General features: G+C 35.5%; 1 protein-coding gene across 2 annotated transcripts in view; it reads right to left on the bottom strand.

The window, feature by feature from the left end:
* Positions 1–24,501, bottom strand: part of LOC127878200 (sushi, von Willebrand factor type A, EGF and pentraxin domain-containing protein 1-like) — a 29,903-nt gene extending 5,402 nt beyond the window's left edge. For both annotated transcript variants that reach the window (XM_052424687.1, XM_052424688.1), the window contains exons 1-13: positions 24,366–24,501; positions 22,813–22,968; positions 22,362–22,621; positions 19,254–19,314; positions 11,421–11,519; positions 10,009–10,182; positions 9,604–9,777; positions 9,314–9,487; positions 8,821–9,147; positions 8,349–8,589; positions 8,014–8,081; positions 3,479–3,634; positions 687–860 (exon numbers count right to left, since the gene is read on the bottom strand). In XM_052424687.1, coding sequence (XP_052280647.1) covers positions 687–860; positions 3,479–3,634; positions 8,014–8,081; positions 8,349–8,589; positions 8,821–9,147; positions 9,314–9,487; positions 9,604–9,777; positions 10,009–10,182; positions 11,421–11,519; positions 19,254–19,314; positions 22,362–22,621; positions 22,813–22,968; positions 24,366–24,414 — 2,113 coding nt within the window. In that variant the 5' untranslated portion in view covers positions 24,415–24,501. The remainder of the gene's footprint in view (positions 1–686; positions 861–3,478; positions 3,635–8,013; positions 8,082–8,348; positions 8,590–8,820; positions 9,148–9,313; positions 9,488–9,603; positions 9,778–10,008; positions 10,183–11,420; positions 11,520–19,253; positions 19,315–22,361; positions 22,622–22,812; positions 22,969–24,365) is intronic.
* Positions 24,502–26,188: the final 1,687 nt, after the last annotated feature.

The raw sequence follows: 26,188 nt of genomic DNA, 5'->3' as shown, positions 1-26,188 counted from the left end.
ATTTGTTTTGATCACAATGTTAAGTTACACTTGTAAAATGAACTAAACTAGACCTACTATTAAAGAAGCTAAATCACACCTGTCCTTGCATTACAGTGTATTGAATGAAATTAACAATGTTATTGATTTGCGTCAAAGTAAAGATATGGAACTTTTGTTAGCTCCTTAACTGTAGCTAATGATAAGGGATTATATAAGTCACTTTTTGTCAAGTATTTGTTAAACCAATATTGTTTTTATTGTATTGTACGAGCTATCGATGTTCAAATGTATAATATTTATAATAATATGCATACATTTCTTGCGATCTATGTGTGGTGTGGGGCGGGATGTCCTAAACCCTTACACATATTATCTGTATTGTTTTGTAAAAGCTATTGATTATCTAATGTTAAAAATGTGTTATAATATGCATACATCGCTTGCAAAATATGTACTGTGTGGAGTGGGATGCCCGCGACCATCACACACATATTTTCAAGGAAAATAAAATATATCGAACGGGAAAAAATGTATAAAAAAGTCCTTGTGCTGTTAAGTGTATAATTACTGTTTCTTGATTCCATAAAATCGTTCTTCGTGAACATGTTCTATTCTAACAACTTTGGTTTTTGCGTTTACACATGTTAAATATGTAACAAACAACATACACACTTAATAAGTGCAATTGAACAAAGAAAACCCACCGACGGGTGAACATGTCTGGCCAGTGCTGGTCCACAATCCACTTTTTCCACATGTGGAAGTGTTGCTTCCGTTCAAAATGTAGCCTGTATTACACGTGATTGCTGTCGTTGATCCGTATGTGGTTGCTGTGGACCACGCGGTACCATGTGAGGTCGTTGGAAAAAGTCCACAATCTGAAATAAATTGCATTACGGAATATACCCATGCATTCAAAAATATGCTCAAAAAAATAAAACAAATTTACGTACAATTATAGTGAAAATGTTCCCTGTCTTTATAATAGAAATAAAAAATTAAAAATAAAATATTAATTACACTATTCGTTTAAGTTGTATACAAACTTCACAATTTAATCATAAATAACGCAAGATAATAGTAACTTTCTGCGTCAACAATACTGCTTTTTTGTATTGCCTACCTATGTATGGAACGGTATTAAGGAAAACAGTACATCCTTCTTTATGACCGTGTCATGATTCATGATGGTACTTTCTATTTGTATGTAGACACCTTTTCATGCTTAATGTCACTAACATCGTGCCTGAGGACAAATGTCATTTTACATTCGGCTTGATGGTATCATTCATGTCTGCACATGCAACATTCTTGTTCGTAAATTACATGCTTGGTATATGTATGTTGGATTTTGCAGAGAGACTTTTGCAATAGGCGCATTACAAAATCGAATCAAACATTGATGCCTTTTATAAATTAACGCGATAGCAAAATGTGAATTTCATCCAAACACAAAGTAACATACAATCATGCATGATACAATTATGTCAAATGACAGTGGTTCCGATTTGCTTCGGACGACTACGGAAATGTACGGCGTATAACGGAAATGTTATGTTATGTCCATACGCCCGCCGTTCGTCCCTCAGTCCATGTTTGTCGGACGCTGTAACTTGCAGGGGATAATGATAATGTAACATAATGACAGAAATAAAAAACAAAAAAGTAGCATTATCGCACATGAGAGTCGCCCGTGATGCGACTGTGTGTTCGCACGTGAGGGAACGCGCGGTCAGCAGGCCGGCCGGCCGACCGACTCACCCACCCATTGGTAAGCTGCGCTATGCGTGAGGCGGTCGATTCTCCGAAACTGCTGCAAGAGCTCCATCGGACGTTCGACTGATTGCCGCCCGGCTTCGGTTGAAAGACCGCGCCGAGCTGGCAGGACACGTCAAGGCTCTCCGTATCGAAGGCAAGAAAGCCGTGTCCAACTCGGGACCGAATAGTTCTAGCTCCGTTTGCACCGCCGAGGGCAGGTCTGTGGTTTCTTCCCTCTGGCCGGGTGTGTATGCGGCCGGGACAAAAAACTGTGATCCGCTTTCTCCTTATCTTTGCAACGTGGTTCCTCACGCTGGCCGCCCCCGCTTGGAGTACCATGTTCTGTCTCTCGCTGTACAAGCGCTCAATGTTCCTGCTCTCAAAGACCGGTCCGCGACGATCATCTACTGCCCGGGAGACTTAACACGTCGCGAGAGATACAAAAGCATGTTTTCTCCAAAAAAGGTACGCTTTTGTTTCCAGCTTTACCGTCCCAAAAGGGGTTCTAACCGCCTATCTGGAATGTAGCCCTTTTGGATACATTGACATCGAAGCCACCGATAGATTCTTTACCGAGAGCAGGCCTTCAGATTCAACCGCGTGTTCGGCAAGGCGTCCGCGATCCCAGGGCGAGACAAACGGTACCCATAGTTCCCGAGAGAGACAGTCTAGCAATCAGGCCTCGCGAGCTCGGTACCCCGACTATGCCAGCGAGACCACCCCTACAATATGCGAGTCCCGGCTACAGCTGCCGTTCACACGCGCTCCACGAGGATCAGTCCAGTGTACAGGCCTCGCGTGCTCGGTTGCCCGGCCCTCGCGACGAGGCCCGCAAGACCACCCCTACAAGACCTGTTTACATTACATTTATTTATTTATGTCCAAATTGATTGAAAATGATGTTTTTTTATATTTAAATAGTATGTGTTTATATACATTGTAATTATGGCCTTGCTAACTGACATGAGAAATATGAAAGCTACATGCACAGGTCTGTGGGGTGGGGCTTGTTTATAAATATGAGGTCGATATACAATTCACATCGGTAAATTACGTCTACTGTAATTATTTCGACTAAGGATGGGCCACACTTCCAACACATAAGCTCCGTTATCTCCTGAGTAAAGTACATATACATTTTGTGGAGTACCAATTGCAACTTGTCCATATCAAAAAACATTATTGGCAGTATTTTTTTTGTGTATATAGTAGGCCTACTAGTATTAATAGCAAAATAAAACGTATTTAGTTTAATGGATATTATAAAACCAAGGAAACACATTCAGTTTATTCAGTATAGAAGTCAGAATGGTTCGGATGTTTTCAGAAACATAATTTATTTAACATACGGAAAATTAAAGAGTGCCACCTGCTGAAATGATGTGCTAACTTGCATTCGGCTTAGTTTTAGTCTGCTTACTGTCTGTTGCTAACTGACTTTGTTAATGACGCTGTCAAAATTGATTATGATTCGTTTTAGATAACAGTTTCATCACGCTTGTTAAAATTTTAAAGTATACATTTATGTCAGTGAAAATTTATGTTATTCAATCATGAATCAGGAATAATGAACATACAAACATCCATTTGTCACCAATCATGTTGCAACAATCATCAAGTTTGAACGAATCGACAGCAAGCATGTTAGAATTGTCCAGAAGCATATTAGAATATATATCAGTCATAATGTAATATTCGACATGAATGATGAAATTGTTACCTAAATACCATTCCGTACCTATAAGTTCACAGCTCGGCGCTTCAGAGGTCCACTTCCATTGCGTACACGTGGAACTGGAATTTCCTACCAGGCGATATCCTTCATCGCAGCGAAAGTAGGCTGTGTGGTTATCCACAATTATTTTCCCATTTGTTATGTTCAGAAGATCGCACCCTGCAATTACAACTCGTGGAAAAATATACAATCTCTGAACCCAGGTAAACTGATGGAACTATCTGCTCCCGAATCAATTTAGCAAAAACTACTTTGCAACGTACCTTTAGCGTAGCTCTTATAATGCCGAGATCGATGTATGGAAAGCATTGACAGTGCGAAGAAAATGTTAAGATCTCGGATAACAATTTTTCAAATATGATTGTTGTCTCCATAATTGTGTTATTTTGTTACAATCACGTATTTATACTAGCGGTCGTTTTCTTTGTGTAGACAAGTTACACTGCACTCTTCTATTTCTTTGATACAAATAATATATATTTTGTAAATAATAGGTCTGTGACGATTAAACATGCCTTTGATTTTTAGGCTGCATGTGATCAATCTTATTGTAGGCATAGTTACTTAAGATTTTATTGAGCTTGGTGTATTCAGGACTCGATTATCAACACTTAATTTTGATGGACAAGTTTCGTGACATCTTTAAATTTAACGTTTTATTTTCGTAGCAAGCATTTCCTTTGCGCATATTCTATTAAAAACTAAGTTATTTTGGTTTCTATTTCATTGGATATTTACAATTAAACTAAAACAAGATATGCTAAAATAATTATTCAGGTCCAACAACTGATAGTTTAATTGGATCTTTGTGTGTAAAATTTGCATATACTTCGATTGAATTTACTTCATATCGTTCCTTTTTGTGGTTTTTTGTTTTTACATTTAAATGCTCAAACGAGTTTAAAATGCAAAGTTTCGGAAAATTTAACTCGACCGTGTTGACACATCACGGAAGTAATGGTTTATAGAATGATTATTACTTTGTTAAAATAGCAATACTTTTAGTACCTTTGTCTGTATATAAAGTCAATATATCATTACATATGTACATTATGAATATTCTACGTGAAAACATTATGAATATTCTACGTTATGAACATGAAAACAAAACATTTGTTTTTATTTTTAAAATCGGTATTTTCATCGCTTTCTTTGACAATACCCGATACTAACTTGTGACTTAAACCGTTTAAAATACATGGGAAAAAGTTATGAAGCTTTACGTGCAGAGAGTCGGTAACCAATGGTATTTTTTCGATGCCTGTGTCAGTAGCATTTTACAAGCGGTACCAGCTATCATTTTTCTGTATATAAGGTACGTATGCTAGTCGATATATTATCGCCCCACCCTCTCTTATAACAAATAGACAGCACAAAAATGTGTAAGGATAAAATGCTTTTAAACTATGTCCAAACAAATGAAGATGCAGCTGCGTTGTAAGAAAGTGTTTTGAAATATTCAAATGACCGCCAACATTTGTAAAGATCAAAAAGATCAAATGAACCGCTGTTCTGACAGCTCATGCTGTATTTGGTGTTACATATAAATCATCAAACATGAATTAACTTATACTAAAAAAAACAACGATTCACTTATTTAAACAAACTCAATACGTCCGAAGGCCGACATTGTGTTTTATTGGAATTGATCATGTGATAGCACAAGTTGCCAAAACTGTTGATAATTAAGATAACATGAAAATAACTCTGCAATAATATATTTATTTAGACTCTTAATTTTAGATTTGTATATTATGATTTTGACATTACTAAACATGTATATTGTTCCAAAATATTTTTACACAAAAAGAGATATATACGCGACCTAACAATACGAGTAAAAATATATGGCTTGCTACCTTCTGATTCAATATCATACAAGCGAAATATCAATTACACTATATTTTCAAAACATCATTAATCCAATGTGTTGGCTAAAATGGTAATGTATATGAGATGGTATGTGATGGACATTATCCAGACAACTACATGTACCTTTATAGTAAATGTCTTATCTCAAATATCATTTCGCTCTTGACCTAAACTAATTACGTATAACTAAGAGCGGATGAGTGCATCAAATTTAAGAACAAGATGAGAAAAATACTGCATTTTTACTAACTTTTAGACTGATCCATGTCACAAGTTTTCTTAATGTGAATGTCATAAAACTAGGGGAGACATAAAAAAGAGAAGAACTACGATGGCCCTTTGCGCTAAAATATGGTCACGGGCACCATTTGTTTAAGATATGACATAGATGCCTGTGTTGGACCATGCTTAACCCAGATTTAAACATGGTCTTTAGATTGTCAATATTATCATTCTAACCATTCTTCTTCATAAATGTGGCCACTAGACGGAGAGAGTTTACCTGATGACCTACTTTCAAGACGCACTTGAAATATGAAACATTAAAAGTGTGGTAACGAGCAAAAATTGATGATGCAGATCCTATTCCGCTCACCGCACGACGTTGGAAGCCGGACAAAAGGGTGATCACAACGGCTCTCCTTAAGCTATTCATGCCGAAAAAAAGCGTAAAACTAAGTAGAGCTAGGCAGACAAACATAACACTTGTGAGTTTATCATGTTAGATTGGCTGCCTTAATTAAGAGATGATGGTCATATTGAAGATATGATATATTTTTCATTTAGTTACAAATATCTTGTAAGGTCATGCTTGTCACCATATAGGAAATATTGGAAATATTTGTATACTGGTATGATTTCCTTGGTTTTGAAAAAAAAAACGATGCTGTCACTTTACGCATTAAACTCCTAACAAAAAAAACTATGTAAATGATCCATCAAGTGTATTGAAATAAGAAAATAATGCTGAAGATGTTATTATAAGTGTATTTCAAACAAACGAAAAATGTGGGCTAATGGAATAGCATGTGTGCTGGTGGCGTTCTTATTATATTCAGCTAGTGATTACACTCTTATTTAAGAACTAATACTTGGGATGTATTGTATGATGAGTTTTTATTTCTTGCAAACGCTACATGTTTACGCTTAACTTGACCATATAAACTGGTAATAATTAAAAACAATCACTCAAAATATACAGAAGAAGATTTCATTCAATTGCAGAAATGTTTTATTTAAAATTGGAAAAGACGTGCACAAATAAACAATAATAAGTAAAGGAAACAATCCATGCGTGAAATTTATTGAAAAATAATATCGTTCAAAGATCACATATCATAGGAATAATAACGTCTGATGCTTTCCGGCACCATAAGGCATTGCATTACATGCAATCACTAGTCGTTTATTTAGGAGTTAAAGAATAACGCGATTGCATAATCATACTAATTCATATAAAATCTTGGACAAATAACCTACGACCAACAGACATTTCGTATGACCTATTTTTTGTCAAACATCAAGCAATCAGATATTGAAATAAGAGTATTGTATTGAGTTTACTTTTCACAACGTAATGTATTCTCCTCATGATTTGGACTGAGTTTATTCTTCACATCTTATTACAATCTACTCATTTCACTTATTTAACTAACATACATCTGAATAATTGCATTATTTAATCAGTTGTTCGGTGGGATGCCAATAACTAGTTGTAATTTTACTTTATTATAAGTTATTTTGGTGGTTATTTTTCGGGATTTTGATTACTCAGTTTTAGCATGTGATAAAGCATTCAATTGAAAACAATTTCCCCTTTATTTATTTTTGCTCAAGAAAAGATCTTCGTAACTGAAATTTAAAGTTTGCACCAATACATGCTTCACTAGCGTGGTTGTATCACCGATTTTTTTATGTTCTGTAAAAAATTCTACATCTTTAGATACCTTAAAGCAATAATTGGCAATTCGTCTGGAAATTCATGTGCAAGGTCAATGTGACTGGTTAATATACATTAAAAACTCTTCAAACACCATGTATATGCTCTATGTAGTATTGTTTTATTTTGTTATACATGACATGGTTAGATGTATAATTTTCTGTGTTCACCTTGTCAGCCATCACGGATCATAAAAAAGCCTACAGATGACAAAGTTGCATCATTTCGTTTCTTTAACAGAAATGATAGAGATTGATTAAATGCACAAACTTATTGTACGCAATATTTTTGGGGGTCTGTGCAATTTTTTTGATTGGGCATAGCAGCTTGTATTGCACAATGATCAAAGTGTTGATTTTGATGTAAAATGTTTGCCATTAAATGTATTGATGTCCAAAATATCAATAATGTGACATAACAATATTGATTGTGTATGACTAGCACAGTCAAGGCTTTCCATAATATTGGAGCATTATACATAATATTGAAATGCTAATCGTAAGCCAGTATTTAAAAAAACTTTCAAAGTTTGAAAATAAAATATGCATTTTTGACATGTACGTGTTACGCATTTTTGAACATATCGTTATGTTTATATGAGAAGAATATAAATTATAAAATTAAACTTAATAAACGCGTCTAAATTTAATGCAGTTTATACTCTCGGACTACGTAAGTGTGCGATTTGTGACCAAAAAACGACATAATATTGGCTTTTGTTAAATACCTTTAAATACCTGCACATTATCAATTCCGAGATGCCCGTTTGTCGAGTCATTAGTACGGAACGCAATCTGTCAAAATATGATATTGCTAGATTATATATGGTATATCTGAATAGAAACATTCTTTTTTATCAAAGCTTTTAAAACCGATTATGGAACTTACAATTTTAGTAGTGCTCGATACACCATCTACAAAGAATGCCCATTAACAATAATATAAACATTAATCCTTTTCTCATATTTTGAATGCGTCTTAAGTTTGGATATTTAATTGTTGTCAAATCTGAAATGTATACATGTATTTTTGTACTACTGAAATGTAACTAAAGATCCTAACCTAAACTGTCTATCTTCCGCAATAACCACTGTTTCGTTCATGTTTTGATCTCGTTCAATATGGGTTGGATTTTTGCTTGAATTGAAATCTGTTTCCACAATGATATGTAGTTCTCCAGCAGAAAGTAAGTTTCGAAAACTGATAAGATAAACTCCTGGTTGAAAAGTGGACGATAACAAAGCAAACCCGCTTTGGGACTGTACTAATTTGTTTTCCCAGGCCATCATGTAGCAGGAGTTGTCTTTAAAATGAAACATATATAACGCTTATGTGTATGCTATTTAGTCATTAACGTATATGATTTTGTGCACATTTGAATTAAAGAAGAACAAGTAATAAATGAATAATACTTTTTCCTACTATACACGACCAAAATTGCAACGCATGCATTCGTGTTGTTACGCAAGTAACGTGTTACCTTATCGAAATTCAACAAAGCTAGGTTTCATTTAATGAAGATGCATGAACAAACCTTGTCCATTCAGATGTAAACTGTCATTCATCTTGTATGGCATATCGACTGTATTGTTGAAGTTCGTGTCCTGCACGATTGATGTGCTGTCACATTTGCATGTGGCATTGTCCTCAAATGTACAATTTGCTTCAGGTACTTTCAGAAAGACGGTTTGTAGGATGCATTCCTGGTCTGCGTTACGCCACTTCCCGTTTTCTTCACAGGTAGATATACCAGTTCCCGTAAGTTTGTAGCCCGGAAAGCAAGTTATGATCACTGTTGAATTATATGTGGTTGGTCCAGTTGATATCCAACTTTGCGTTGGCCTTGGATATCGTCCACAATCTAAGCGAATCAAAGTTAAGTATCCTTCTTTTTACAAATATGGAAAAGCGAATGCGATGTTGGTGTCGACTGTTCAAATGTTAAAACGACTAACAATAGTAGTATCACTGCAATTTGTAATTTGCATTACATTTTATGTATGAAGTGTGTTTTAAATAATCTTTACCGACTGGTGTACATAAATGACCGACGTTGCTCCACATTCCATTGCTGTTACAGGTGGATGTGTTTCTTCCATAGAGTTTGTATCCGATGTAACAAGTGATAGTTGCTGTGGAACCATATGTGGTGTTCGTTGTTGAAACGAAACTATTGTTTGGTCTTTTGAATGTCCCACAATCTATCATAGTATGACATATTTATGTACTATAGATATACATACACACATAAAAGTTAACGTGTACTACCTGAAACATTCACAAATATGAAAGGAACTGCATGATAGTTAGCACTCACCAAGTGGTTCACATGCCCCCTCTACATTGCCCCATATCCCATTGCTGTTACATGTGAGTGTGGCGTTCCCATGCAGACTGTATCCGGTGTGACACGTGATCGTTGCCGTTGATCGATAGGTTGTATCAGTTGATGACGCAGTACCGTATGAAAGAGTTGGCAATGGTCCGCAATCTAACAAAAGCATTGGACTTGGTGTGAATGATTTAACAATAAATTCATGTTGAAATAAGTTAAAATACTGTGTACATTATTAAAATGCAAAACATAATCCCTGATTTTCGTTTGATTTATAGATTAAATGACAATGTAGTAAGTAAATAAAAAGGCAATATTATATTCGGAATGTCAAAGGTGTTGTTAAAATCATTTGTTTAGGTAGAAAAAAATGTATCTTGGCTTTACCAACGGGTACACAATTTTGTCCTGTATGGTTCCATTCTCCATTGCTGGCACATTCGGTAGTGTTGCTGCCATTAAGGATATACCCGAAATGGCACGTAAGTGTTGCAATTAACCCATTTGTTGTGTTGGTGATATCGACGTCACCATGAGGAAGATCGTGAAACAGCCCACAGTCTATCAAAGAAGAGATGTGATATAGAATTTATCTATAAGATATTAAAGTTGCACATAATCTTGAATAATTACTAATAATAAACTTGAATCTGAGATAAAGTGAATTTGATTTCGACTTAGTGTAAATGAAATTATTGTTTCAGGGACCTTTATAATACCGGAAAACTAAATACATGCATTATTAAGGAAACAAGTTTTAATCGAAAGGAGCAGGTTCAAATGTGTCGCTGGTATGGTTAACTACAGGTCGTTTCATGTGTGTAAAACCACATATTTAACGACTCAATTTAATTATTGATTATCAACTCAATGCGTTGAGTGGCTTATTTTAACACGCGCGATTTATTTCAATTCAAACGGTTCATCGTGAAGCTGATAATTATTGTTTCTTTAGTGCTCCTCTAGCCGTTAGTAGGTGTGGCCACATGTCAAATGTGTGTCCGTTGGATAAAGCGTTGGTTTGCGCTCCTATAAGCTGTTTGAAATTATCGCGATTTTCCGCGACATGTATAAAAGTATTACGAAAATAAACGCTGATTATTAAAAGATGGTGACACGATTACACGAATGACGCAAATGAAATAAACGAAGTTGTAGTGTCATTAAAGATGACGAACTGATATGTTTGTACCGTTAGGGCCACGTGCTTACACATTAAAATTCAGAGGGCGACAATGCGATAGTACGATGGCGACAATGCGATAGTACGATGGCGACAACGCTATAGTACGATGGCGACAATGCGATAGTAAGATGGCGACAATTCGACAACGCGATAGTACGATGGCGACAATGCGATAGTACGATGGCGGCAGTGCGAGAAGACGATGGTGACAGTGCGATAGTACGATGGCGACAATGCGACAATGCGATAGTGCGATTATACGATGACGACAGTGCGACAATACGATGGCGACAGTGCGATAGTATGATGGCGACAATGCGATAGTGCGATAATATGATGACGACAGTGCGACAATACGATGGCGACAGTGCGATAGTACGATGGCGACAATGCGATAATACGATGACGAAAGTACGACAACGCGATAGTACGATGGCGACAATGCGATAGAACGCGTTTAATGTGTTTTGTCAGTGTTCAAATCGCTGTTTATTCACACTATCCACATAATATCGTTTCAAGGAAAATTAAGAATTCGTCGCTGATATACAGATAACAATTAATGAATTAGACCTCTTTATACCTAGAATATGATATACATAATACATATTACCTTGATGTTCACACGACGGTAGTGTTTTACGAGCAGAAGAACAATACGCCCAAACTTCCGACTTAACCGGAGAATACCCAGGGTCACATCGGAAACTCTCTGTAATGAAAGAGCGTCATGTTATTCGTTTGTTGATAAAAAAATAATTATTTTTGAAAAATAAAACAAAGGGTTCTGCAATCTGAATATACTTGCGAGGGTTTTCTTATTTACGTTCTTTTGTATCAAAATTGATGATCATACGGAGCTTGTTTATAAAACAAATAAAAATAATAATTAATGTTATTGACGTATAGCCTCTCCCCCTCCAAAATTTACGTTAAGAAAGTCTTATTCAGTTCTGAAATTTTAAACTACCCTTTGTAGTTTCTTCACGTACACAAATCGATGTTTCGAGTATTTTAAAGATTGTGTAAAACATTCGTTTGCATTAAAACTTTTACCTCAGATGTGACTACGCAGGATTTCATAAACAGAATGGCAGGAAAACTGATAAAATGCACCCCTATTATGCGCTTTGTCAAGGTATAGTTTAATTTTAAGGATTGGAAACTTAAAAAAAAATGAAATATCAACAGTCCGTAATGATGATATTCAACTTATTTGGAACGGAATCATCTGGTTATATATGCATGCCCCACCTATTCTTCATAACAGTTTTTAACTTTGGATCGTTATTGTCAGCGATCTCACGCGGAAACAAATTATTATTTGAATGTCACTTACTCCACGCTCATGCGGATTGACCTGACAATACGCGCATGTCTAGCTTATAAGGTTACTGTATATACTAATTATCATCATAGGCGGATCTAAACTTCCAGAGACCGACCCGAAAAAAATCGTTTGCGCCGAACGACTTGACATTCTGCGCATATCCACTATATATTGATGATTCATATCAAGTGAAATTAAATTCGGATGATAACTTTTCGAGTTCTTGAGTGGGAGAGAATACTTATTCAAGAGGCAATGACTCATTGAAAGCTAAGTGTAGCCGTTGGACATGTGTGCGTAGCCAATCTGTAAGGAGACTGCCCCTACAGTTTCGTCAAATAAGGATCTTTAGTTGATGTGATCTGACACAGATAAATACAATTCATCAGAAATGTCATACTACTAATCAAAGAGCACAACTCCCTAAAAAATCACTATAGCGGAACAACCTGAAAATACAGCATTAAACCCAATTAATGCTGCATATGAAGTGTCATACAATTCGTATGTTTTAGTGTCCGATATAAAATGGGCACATTTATTATATCATCAAATCAGATCATTAGGTCCCGAGATTCCGCATGGACACAACGATCCATTAGAACATGCCATATCTATAAATACAGGGCAATAACTCCCGTAATAATGATTGCACAATAAAGACCGGGCTTAAATGCGAATTTTCGTTCTACTAAGTTTCGTCATATGTTTAATGTCACATAATCTATGGACAGTAACAACCGGTCAAATAATTGTAACGGAACAAAAGGAGAACAATGCTCATGTCAACAACGGGTTTTATCAAATTCTGACCAAATCAATAAATGAAACAAAACAATTTTACCAGTGTTATAAGGGATTAAATATTTATTAAGGTAGCGCACCCCTAATGGGCACATATCTAAATATAATTTAATTAATTATTTTCCTAATCAGCATCATTTCACTGAACTACATGCGAATTTGTAGGTAGGCTTTCCATGCTTTTTAAAAAATATACCGATTTTTTCAAAACCACCCTCACGCTCGGCTTTTGTCAAGTTTGTTTTCACCCCTGGGGTATATAAAAGTTCCATAAATCATTAAAATTTCCAAATATGGGCATGAAGTTGGTGTGAACAGATGCAGTAAAGGTGTTTAAAATTAAAACAAGATGAAATAAGTCTTGTTTTACAGACATTTATTTTTTACAAATTTTTATCTATGGAATAGCGCCATGAAATGAAAGTGATTTCAGCCAAGTAAAAATTGGGTCGGTTAAAAACAAACTGTAATAAAATTCAAAATAGTATCATTTAAGTTATATTTTAAACTAATTATTTATAGAAACACTATATACAGCAAAAATACCAAGAAAAAGACAGATTTACCGTTTACTTTTTGAAATAAAAATACAAATGCAACATGCATCATTCGTATTTTCAGCAGTAAATTACCCAATTTAGCCATAACATTGTTTTAATTTTAAAAATTGAAGGATGTGCATACAATTTTCAACATATTTAACAATAAACATAGCTAATATGCTATATTAAATCAAATTACGTTAGAAAAGAAATAAAACGCGTCGCAAAATGTATGTCGGCAGGATTCGAACCAGCACGGGAAGATCCCAAATGATTTCTAGTCCATCGCCTTAACCACTCGGCCACGACTACTTCACATCTGATTCAGTGCAACCTTAAATTAGATATCTATAAGTAAACAGGTAAAAAGGCTCGTCGATCTTTGAAAAAATCGCGAAATCGTATTTTTCAGATGATAATTGGATCAAAGTCAATATTTATAGTGAAAATAATGTATTCTAAATGAATTAGGTAAACTCATATCACAATTCAAAGTTTGAAAAAAATAAAATGCATCTCTCGGAAATAACCGATCATTGAAGATCGGCAATGATCGTAAAATAAATCGCGGAAAATCATTAGAGGTGCGCTACCTTAAAACCATCCAGAATGTCGCATAATCTATAAGGATAGATACAACTTTGGCGTTAGCTTGTCTAGGTTTTCTGACCGCTATATCACGTGATTCAGTGGGCTGGCCGGTGCGATCGTTTTCCAGGCGAGATGTTAATGGGGGCTTAAACCGGTTTAATTCCTATTCGAACGATACACTACAAAATGAATCACAAACCAAACGTGCGTCTAAAACGAGTTCAATCAAATTACCTATCAAAAGAAAAAAATGAACATGAATGCCAAATCGTTAAGTATAAGTAAATCAATTACTATAGTTTAAATGCACTAGTATCGGATAACTATTAACACAATTATGGGATATGTGTTTAAGTTACACACAAAAAAACAGAATAATGGCCCATCTGTTAAAGATTGTTAACTACCATGCAAGCGATTTATCTACCGATAATTGGCAAACAAATTAAGTGACAGAAAGATTGTAAATACGTTTCATCCACATAACATGAATAGCTCCAATGCTTTAATATTCTAAAGACTGAAATATGACAATATTGCATATATGTACGGGGATGCGCTCTACTGCATCCAACACAACTCAATGTAAACGTGTATAACTCCAGAAACTCAATCATGAGAGAAATTTCTTGTTTTTTTCAACTACTTTTATACCAGATCTCTGACATTAAAAATACATATATACAAACTGGGATCACCGCCGTGGAACGGTAAACGCAAAGAATTGATGAATAATGAATAAAATTCATTTGTTACCACTAACGCTACAAATATTATTATTTGAATATATAATAAAAGAAAAACAAAGAAACGGAGAAAAACACACATTAACAATAATTGCAACAACACGTTCTTGAAAAGTTAATTTGACCTGTATAATGTCTTTAATATAACTTCATAATGTCAGAAAGAAGGGCCCGGTATTTGTCTAGACTGACAACACCAACTTGTTCAAAATAAAGAAGTGAAACTCCAGCTGCTAGAGCAGTATTAAATTCTTATTATATACAATTAGTTGGTCCTTTATTTAAGGCAAGTGACCGATTGCCCAAACAGTACAAAACAGCACAATACAAAACAACATAAACACATATAAGAATAAAGCTGGGGTCACCGCCTTGGAACGGTCAATGCAAAGCATTGGGGGTTTTAATCGGTTTTAGAGCGCTCAACCTCACACTTGGCCCAGCAATATTCATGAAACCCGATTTATTATTCGTCTGAATGATAATTATTTCACGGACATGTACTTGAGATAATCAGCATTAATTTAACAACGTTCACATCCAATTCAACAGTAGAATGTATAGTTAGTTCTAGTGATAAAGACTACATCGAATGTGTTGGTAGTGGAACTACAGATACAATTAATGTAATAACAATGACAAATTATTGATTAAATCTTTGCTTCTATCATACACACACACTAATGGTACTTAAAAATTCAACTGTATTTGAAACATATACTTATCGAGGTTTAAAATTAATTGCTTTAATTTGGCATTCACGCGTTTAGGGATACACAGCTTTGTTGAAAGAATGATTTTATTGCCTGTGTATTCTTTTAAAATCTTTGAACAACTATTGGCACCATGACATAATTATTGTTAAATATGAAAGTGGTCCGAAAAATAATTATGATAAAATATCATCATGTTTTGCTATTGGCGAATTTCTTAAACTTTATTGCGCAATCACATCCGCCTGTATTAGTACACGAAGCGGTTGGGTTAACAAACAGTATGTCCATTTGACGATGGTGAAACCGATCATTAAAGGGGCCTTTTCGCAGATTTTGGCATGTTTTGAAGTTTGTCATTAAATGCTTTATATTGATAAATGTAAACATTAAATTTTAAAAGCTCCAGTAAAAAATCAAAAATAAAAGTAGCCCGCAGCAGGGCTCGAACCATTGACCCCCGGAATCCTGAAGTAAACACGCATAAGCGAACCGAGCTATCCTGCCAATCATTCAAAAGATGCGTATTTTATACGTTATATAACCAATCTTCGTAGTTACAAATTTAAACGACAACAACAGAACTCTCCAAATTATTCAATCGTTTCGCGTTGCAACGCTTTATAATTTTTAGGTTTTTAAATCGTCAAAAGATACAGTTTCCTCACAAATATCATAACTAAACCGAAAATTTGCGAATCTGAAACAACTTTTTTTCAATTTTGTCAATTTACCAAACCGAGAAAAGATTCCTTTAAGAAACATCATCGGCATTCCAGTTAACATTTGTTTTGTTTTTTAAATATGTTATCTGATATGAAGAATTTTTTTTATTGGTTTTCATCGCAATAACATACGTTTATAGGAAGGAGCACACGGACGGACATCGAGCTTTACGAAGAATAACATTACAGTGAAATTCGTTTCACACCCTTCAAACTTAAATCAATCCAAAATATAAACAAAGGACAAAATTGTCACAAAACCAGGTTTTCAATAAAAAAAGTCTGATAAAGGGCTCGTTTCAAAATCTATTATTAGTCGCAGCGACCTTGACCTTGGAGATATCAATGTAAATTCTTTCGCACGACACACCGTACTATGATGGTGAACAAATGTGCCAAATGCTTTAAAGATCTGACAATGAATGACATAGTTATTGCCCGGACAAGCTCATTTATGGCCATTTTTTACCTTTGAACTCAAAGTGTGACCACGACCTTGGAGATATCGACGTTATTCTTTCGCGCGACACACCGTCCAATGATGGTGAACAAATTTGCCAAATGATTTTAAAATCTGACAATGAATGACATAGTTATAGCCCGGACAAGCTCATTTATGGCCATTTTTGACATTTAAACTCAAAGGATGACCTTGACCTTGGAGATATTGACGTAATTCTTTCGCGCGACACAACGTCCAATGATTGTGAACTAATGTGCCAAATGATTTTAAAATCTGACAATGAACGACATAGTTATGGCCCGGACAAGCTTGTTCCGCCCGCCCGCCAGCCAGCTGGCCGACCTTGACCTTGGAGATATCTACGTAATTCTTTTGCACGACACACCGTACTATGATGGTGAACAAATGTGCCAAATGATTTTAAAATCTGACAATGAATGACATAGTTATGGCCCGGACAAGCTCATTTATGGCCATTTTTGACATTTAAACTCAAAGGATGACCTTGACCTTGGAGATATTGACGTAATTCTTCGCGCGACACACCGTCCAATGATGGTGAACTAATGTGCCAAATGATTTTAAAATCTGACAATGAACGACATAGTTATGGCCTGGACAAGCTTGTTCCGCCCGCCCGCCAGCCAGCCCGCCAGCCCGCCAGCCAGCCCGCCCGCATTCGCCAATCTAATAACCAGTTTTTTTTCCTTCGGAAAACCTGGTTAAAAAAACGGACGGATTAGCAGCGCCTATATGTTTGTCTGTCCAAGAGTTTAAAAATTAAGCATGTCAATAGCAACACCCGTCATTAATCAAAGTACTGACAGTACTGGTGTGACGATGCGTTTGAAGAGGATTGATATAAAAGCATCTATTTAAGTTTATATACATCACCACAATTGTGTATGTGGGTACGAAAATTTTGGGTAGGAAAAAAATGGGTACGAAAATTTTGGGTACAAAAATCATGCCAAAAAAAGATTGGGTACAAAAAAAGATTTGGTAACGAAAAAAAAATTGGGTATGAAAACAAATTGGGTACGAAAAAAAATTGGGTACGAGCAAAAATTGGGTACAAAAAAATGGGTACGAAAAAAAAATGGGTTCGAAAAATGTAGGGTACGAAAAACGAAGAAAAAATTGGGGGTACGGGGAAGAAGTACCCGTGGGGAACTTGATCCATTCAGCGAAACTGGGAGGCGGGTTACATTATCGATCAAATATAACAAGAAATATCTTTAAAAAGATATTCGACGTGTATTTTCTGTACCACTTATCTGAAAAAAACGTTCTGTTACAGTAAAACGTTTGTGGGTTATAACATTACGTTTCAGCATATAAATTCAAAACTTGACATGCTCTTAAATTACACCATGCTCTTTAATTTTACATATATATCATACCAAATTTTATATTTCGTTGTTTCCTTTCCTAAGTTAATGATGCTAAGTGTACGGACGAGATTTTACATGCCCATGTGCATGCACATATAATTTTCTCTTTTGATTATTGTTTTTTTCTCTAATTCAATAAGGCATGCTTGTTCGTTAAGTACGGCAATAATTTCATGATGATTCCCGAAAGTAGGTATGAACACATAGTCGTAAGAGCACTTGAATACGTGAGTTCGCCCATGAACACATGGTAAGGTTAACTAAATGTCCGCGATATGACCTAATTAAAACAGCAAATAATATCCAACAAACGAATGAATTATCAAACATAGTATGTGCACTGATGTGGCTCAGTAATTTGTGTTTGAAAAGTTTATTAAATATGCAAAATGAGAAAGCGCGCATAAGAGCGAGTGTCAAAGATGTCAAATGGCTATTATGCTGTTTATATACCATTGTCGCTACAACGTTTACAAATGTCAGGTTCGAAATAATTCGTTTTCTTTACACTCATGATCGCGTTGAAAGTTAATTATACACGTTTTAATTCGCAGTTTATTTACTGAATCACGACAAATGTCAAATAAAATACAAAAAATGCATAGTTGTTTCCTTGATCTATAAACATATAATGGATTGAATATAACTGATTTAAAATTAACGTTTTCAAACTATTATTAAATCTTTTTCCCAGAATATGCTGTCCTATTTATAGCTGAGCTTCCTATACCTTTATCAATGATAATCAGCGAGGTATGCCGATTAGAAAAATCGAGCTATCTCAATCGGACTGGCTCGGTCTTTTACATAGGTCGCCATTGTGAAGAATTTGTTCATGATATGATAACTACGACGAGCTGCTTCGCAGCATCGTCAAAAATGAATCTGATGGAAACCTTAAAAACTGTGGTGTACCAACATTTAATTCTAACTTGCCGAGCCTATGTATATATTTACCTGTTATATTTGCGGTACAAAATTATTTATCTACACACTTATCAAAAGTTGTCAAAGTAACAGTTGAACAATATAATTACAATCATGAGATTTGACGGTTATAGAGTATTTATATGCTATCGAAATACAGAAAAAAGACATTAAAAATTATAAATGATTACATATACTCGTAAAAACATACCTATAATTATATCATCGACCCCTACAAAACCATTTGGTGCTTGTTTTGTGGTAAATTCAACCTGTAAAACGAAAAAAGTAAAGTATCAATAAATGTACAGTACTAAGTAAGCAATGTTTAAAATTTTCCATTACGTACACTCTTATGCTTAACATCAATATCACTAATCAAAAGGTATAACGCAATATTACCTGATCATTATGTATGTAAGCCCGTCCGACGACAGTGTAAGGAAACAGATGATAAGGGCTTATTGCAGAACATATTGTTTTCGTCGTTTGAGCATGTGCGAATTAGACGAAAACTAATTTCCCTTGTCAATGTAGTTTCCGATAGGTGGCTCTGATCGATACATGTGTTAATTTTTTAATTTGTTTTGAATAACAGTAAGAGTAACATTACAAATGTTGTTTTATAAATGTGTAATCTACATGCGTTTTACCCTGGTACGAGCTAATATTTGAAATTTAGGATTGTGTTTTTTTACAACAGGGCATGCGTTTATTCACAATGAGTATGCATTTAATGGATTCGGTCTCCGGAAGATACGATAGGCGTGGCTGCCTTTATAGTTGCTTACGAGGAGGGACTCGTGTAGGCATACAGTATGCCTGGTGTCGTAGTAGTGTAAGTTGATAGGCGTGGCTGCCTTATAAGTTGCCTACGAGGAGGGTCTCGTGCCGGCATACAGTATGCCTGGCGTTGTAGTAGTCTACGTTGATAGGCGTTGCTGCCGTATAAGTTGCCTACGAGGAGGGACTCGTGCCGGCATACAGTATGCCTGGCGTTGTTGTAGACTACGTTGTATGATGTTGTAACAAAGCTTTTGTGTGTATTCATGTTTTTATGTATGTTTGATGAATATGAAATAGTAAAACACGGTATCAGTCAGTCGGTCATACAAATGACTTACCAAAAAATATGTTGTATTGTTTGTTGTTTTTCCCTATTCCCTAATGTAATTGCTCATCCCATAAACGTACAGGACTTGTTAATGAAGTACATATATACATTCCAGTAACTAATGTTTTTTTGTTTAATTCTTTATACATTGTATGGTACCAACCCCATGTGACGTTCATCTATTACCTTCAGACCCAAGAGTCGATAGGCTTCTTCCTTTTGCCAAGTAACAATTATACAAATGTGTATGGTTGTGGGTCAAAGTTTTCTCTAGATATCGTGCGCAAACATATGGTGTAGTACCGACCGAACGACAAACTGATCGACCGACCGACCGACAAACAGATGCAAAGCAGTATATACCCCAGTTTATTTTCGATGGGAGCATAACACGTCAACCACATGCTCCTAAACAAACACATTTAGGAAATCTTTTACACTGATTCGTTTACGTATATTCTTAGATATTTCATGAAACCTCTGAGACAGTCGTTCGACCTAAATATGATTTGTTTAAATATAAACAAAATATGCTCCAGTAATTCTCTGATTTGAAAAGTTTCATACCTGTACTTTCTCCTCATCCATAGTCGATCAAATACTATGTGAAACGCGTAACCAAATCCATTCATTTACACTTATTACATCCTACAGCTAAACGGTATTATCGACGGAAACTTTGGATGTCAGATAAACGTGTGATTGTCATGGCTGCGAGCCTTATGGTTTATTGTCGTCTAAAGGTCAAATAAAGAATTGTAGACGATTTAACTGATTAACACGTATAAACATCCTCATTCATATTCTTATTAAATTCGAATATATACATACAGCGAGTATATACATTTCAAATCAATCTTTCTATTAAAAGACTAAGCCATAAATGATCAATCCAACACAGCGTTTATAGTAAAAAAAATACTGAAAGCAAAACAAATCGTTCGACTGAAGGCGCTTGTCTACTGGCGTATCACTTGATTGCGTGTATTGTCTTCTGGTTTCCTTCATGTATCCCAAAATACTATCGAGTTTATCATAATTTATTGGTAACGTATTTTGTTTTACAAATTTGGACAATAAACTATTTCAAAACATATATTTAAAGGAACCTTCTTTGCATATATGTTCCTAAATTGTGTAAATATCGAACGAACGGCTCAGACGTATCATAAAATATCTCAGAAAATAAAGCAACAATGTAAAAACACGGAACTGTACATATAGAAATGCATTACAATTCGAGAATACAAATGATGTTCATATGAACATTAATAAATAACTTGATAAGAGGTTTCGAGTCTTACCTGCACAGTCGGTGTTGGCATTAAATGGGAAATATACTCCCGGTTTTTGTAACAGCACATGTTATTTAAGCTCAATCATGGCACGGTTTAACGATGAACAAGTTAAATTTAAAATGAGGTTTCTAAGTTTGAATTTAAATTAGTTAGCATGATTACACTTTTTGAAGAAAAAGTGACGTTGAATTTATACTTAATGTTTATTCTGATATTCTAAGGATGTGTGTCAAATACGTGCAAGACTAATAAAGGTTATGGGCAAGGCTTGCTTTATCAGAGACCAGAAAATTCAGACTTTTGCAGAATAATGCAAGGTCTAAACATGTCAAAAGCATGACGGTATTGAAGGACGAGTGCCGACCGTTCTCTGTAGATGTCTTCCAATAACCGTATCAATCATGCATCTCAATTCAAACATGGCTACGATTATAAACTAATTTAAACCGAGCATCAGATTGTAAGATGCCCGTTATTATAGACAGCGATTACACGTGCAACATAATGATCATTTTAACATTTAATGTTGTGCGAATGACAATTATCACGATGCACTAAATACAACTTTTTAACATCCACTCGATATTTCGTACACAATACACAATATATAATGTACAGGTGTATTTCCTTTTTATGAGCAAATGGTTTAATACCCCAAACATTTTGCGCGCAATAAACAAGTTCATATAACATATACGAATCACGGTATTCCTACTGTATTTTTTTCACCGATTTAATACGTTTTGCGGAGATAACAATGCATATTTGTTTCGTTTACAAAATTGGACAGTGTTTTGTTACCATTTTACGTTCGCCTATTTAAATGCTTATCTCGTAATGGTTTCTTAATATAGATTTGAGTAAATTGGTTATGATTCTGAAAAATTCTTTTTAAGATCCGTTTTACCAGAAATGCTGCGTCAGGGTATACAGCCAATCTATCCACCCTTGTCCAGTTCTTATTCCCGCGTTGGGTCACATTCCACAGTTCCACAGTGACGTTGTCCTCTGTACGTATCCTCACATGAAGATTTTCCCAGGAAGCAGGGATAGTGTAGTAGAAACTGAGACAAGCTGCTCCTTTCGGTAATAATGGGGAGACCATCGAAATGTCGGGATTACCAATGGATGAGGTATGCGTATTAAATAGCGCATAGAACTCGTCGTCTGAAAAATGTGTATGTTTAAAAAAGCGTAAACGCATCAAATGGGTACAGCTTTGTTATCCTTTTTTTATAAACAATTTTACTAGCGAAGAAACCAATACGTGTTTTCCTACATTTTGTTTAACACATTTATTATCAATTAGTCAAAGCTTACATTTGAGGCGAATTTCTTATAAATAACTCTCTGATTACCTTGACCTCCGTTAAGGACATGACGACCACTTAACAAAAATGATCCCTTTTGAATTTCCCAAGGAGAGCGAATGTCGTAGCCACATGTTCCGTTGTTGGCAAATGTACAGTTCTCAAACCCGTGTTGAAAAACAGTCGTGGTGTCTGCTGAACTTTCTGTTAGAAACATGTTTTGCAAGTGTCTGTAATATGTTTAAGCAAAGAACTTAAAGTCTTCGTAGAACTGAATATACTTTTTTTAGCTGATTATAAAAACACAAGAGCCATAATGGTGTTTCATCGCTCACCTAAAGTCACCGACATCAAGTGTTGTAGACCTTAATATTGTCCAAATAAACATTCTGACCAAGTTTCAGCAAGGATGAGTCATAAATATGGTCTCTAGAATGGTAACAAAGTTTTTTCTAAGATTTGAAAGCTGGTTACCTAGCTTTAAGACGCAAGGCATTCCGATTTCAACTAAGCCAAGATATATTCAAGATTAACGTTCTGACCAAGTTTCATCAAGATTTAGTTGTGGCATCTAGAGTTGTTACAACGTTTTTGCAAGACATGACCTTCTGACCCAGTTTCTAGGTCCATACGACACGGATTGAAAATTCGAAATTTATATTGTTTGCATATATATTGTGGCCAAGTTCCATTAATTTTCAGTCATAAATGTGAGCTTTATAATGGTAATTTCGGATTTTCTAAGAATGGATCTGGTGCCATAGGTTTTTGACGCTCATACTGAAATTATGTTAAGACATTATCAACATAAATATTCTAACCAAGCTCAATTAAGATTGAGTCACAAATGAAGCTCCTGGAACCTTTTTTCTAAGACTTGACTTAGTGAAGTTGCTATTTGACCCGTATACAAAAACGACCTAGATATTGTCAACGATCACGATGGGGTTATTCAAGTGGCCTGTATACTGGTAGCAAGGTTTTTTAGTATTTGACCTTTTTGACCTAGGTATTGAACGTGGTTTATTAAAACTGGGACTAGATAAACTTTCATGCCACATTAAATCAAGATAATATAATCATATTTTTGGGCGATGGATGATTGGAAGGTGTTATCAAGAATTCACATGATAACCTAATTTTTGGATGCATGTAATCAAGAGTCACATTCTGCCTAGATATTGTTACGATAACCATCCTCACCTAGTGTCATCAAGAGTAAATTAAACTAGGGAGGTAACGAGCTAAATGATTCAGATGAACACCACTTTAAACACGACCAGTGACGCCGGACTAAGAGTGATCACAAAAGACTGCCGTCCCCCTTCAGGCGAGTTGACAAAAAAGAAATGAAAGGTTAATTTTCTTTTTCGTATCCATTTTCTTTATTTCAAATACATGCACTAACGGTATTTGTATCAACGTCACATAAATTGTACATTTTAATTACTTCATATTATTCGTAAAAAATGTAAAATAAAACCATAATTATAATACTTATGCAATTTATTTTCTTACTGAAATAAAAAACAACAGAAGAATGAAATTTACTTTTTCCAACTGGAGTATAAAGTAATTGGAATAGTAAGATTTACACTTACTTGCCCAAATTAAAACCAAAACCACTAGAATCGTAACAAAATGCATCATTTAAATAATAGAAATATTTGTAAAGTTGCCTACTACTAGATTGAAAATAATGATAAAGCCTAGTTCACTATCTGTAATCATCAGGACGATTTACCCTACAACACTGATACGAACTTATCAATGACAGATACGACGACACAAACAATCACGTCAGAAACACACCATTATTTGTTTAAATATATCCGAGCGTATGCCTTTATATTTTCTGAATGAACATCTGATTGTCATAAAAGTGTTTATAATATAGAAAATAAATGTAAGATTACAAAGGTAAAGTTTTTGCAGGTTAGAATTGTTTGTATTAATAATACGGCATTTGTCTTGTAGGGGACAGTCAATCGCGTTATCTCAATGTAGCACATTATACCTCAAGAAGCAAAAGCAACAATCACTAACTTCTGCGTTATTCAAAATCCACTGAAATCACTTGAAATTAATATAGATGATACAGGTTGTTTTTGTTTGAAATTTAATTGTATTAATTCCCTTGTTACACTAGAGCGCTACATAAACAACATAGCGTGAGTTTTCAGGACACGCATTATCTAAGAAACAAAATAAATAATATCAAGAGGGTTTAGAGAAAAACTCAAGGCAGGGGAAAACATATCATTTCAAGGAAACAAGATCGAATACTTAAAGATCAAACTAAAAATTACAAGAAAAAGCTAGAGAGAAACAATACACTGAACATGGAAAGAGATATCAACAAGCTGTGGAGACTGAACAAAACCTTAAATAACGAGATCATTATATATCTTTACATATACCAGGATGAAGAAAGATGAACCTTGACATTCCTCCAGAAGCAGTTAGACATCTTTAACGTCAGCTGGTCGAATGACCGGGAACCCCATTACTGGAAGGAGCCAATTTGATCTGTTCTACATACGAAGGCAGGGCAAGTTGAAACTCTCAAGTACTGACCCATCAGTCTGGTAAGCTTCGTCTGCATAACCTCGGATTGTATTGCCGAACAATGCATACAACGGTACTTAAAGACAGAGAACATCATAGCTTTAGAGCTAGCCGGTGTCAGATGAAACAAAAATACGTGACAAAACGCAATGCTCAGGTGAAGCTTTTCCAAAGAAGAAGCATAGACCAAAAGTACCGGTTGACCAAGTCGTACCTTATAGGGTGTCTGAAGACGATCTTTGCGAGCACAAAGTACTGCTGCGCCAAGGGTTTCCGCAAAGAAGAGCTTTGCTAACATCCCTGTTCATACTCTTAGCTACAGCCATCTTTCCAGAAATACCTATATGTGTGAAAGCAGACCGGTACACAGATGTCTATGTGCTCTCGTGCACAAAAGAGTATGCAACCTTTGCATTGTGCGTAGACATAAACGAAAAGAAATTTGCAGCAACGCGTTTCACGCTAATGTCCACAGTTTAATCTCGAAGACTGACCGAGGAAAATGCAGCGCTCCAATATGAAGACCGCCAAATTTACGAAGAGGAAACATCCGACAAGAGAATGATATGAATCATCAAGTGATGAACGCAGTGGATAAACCCATAAGGAAACCAACATAACAAGAATGCTGGCAACAAAAGAGTTGGGAGCCAACGAAAAGATCATCAAGCCGGTTTCTAAGGGCACAGTTTGACCTCATCGGAATACATCTCCTATAAACGGATGACGGCTGCCCAGTCCTTTCCGAAGACTCTTGGCAGAGTAGAGAACCAGGATGTTTGCATCAGCGTATGCTTTGAGATCCGCGACATTACAAAATTGAACATACAACGCGCTACCCTCCACGATATAAAAG

The sequence above is a fragment of the Dreissena polymorpha genome, chromosome 4, assembly GCF_020536995.1.
Source record: "Dreissena polymorpha isolate Duluth1 chromosome 4, UMN_Dpol_1.0, whole genome shotgun sequence".
Lineage (NCBI taxonomy): Eukaryota > Metazoa > Mollusca > Bivalvia > Myida > Dreissenidae > Dreissena > Dreissena polymorpha.
Note: the sequence above shows the minus strand (reverse complement) of the source record. Positions and strands in the feature narration are given on the sequence as shown.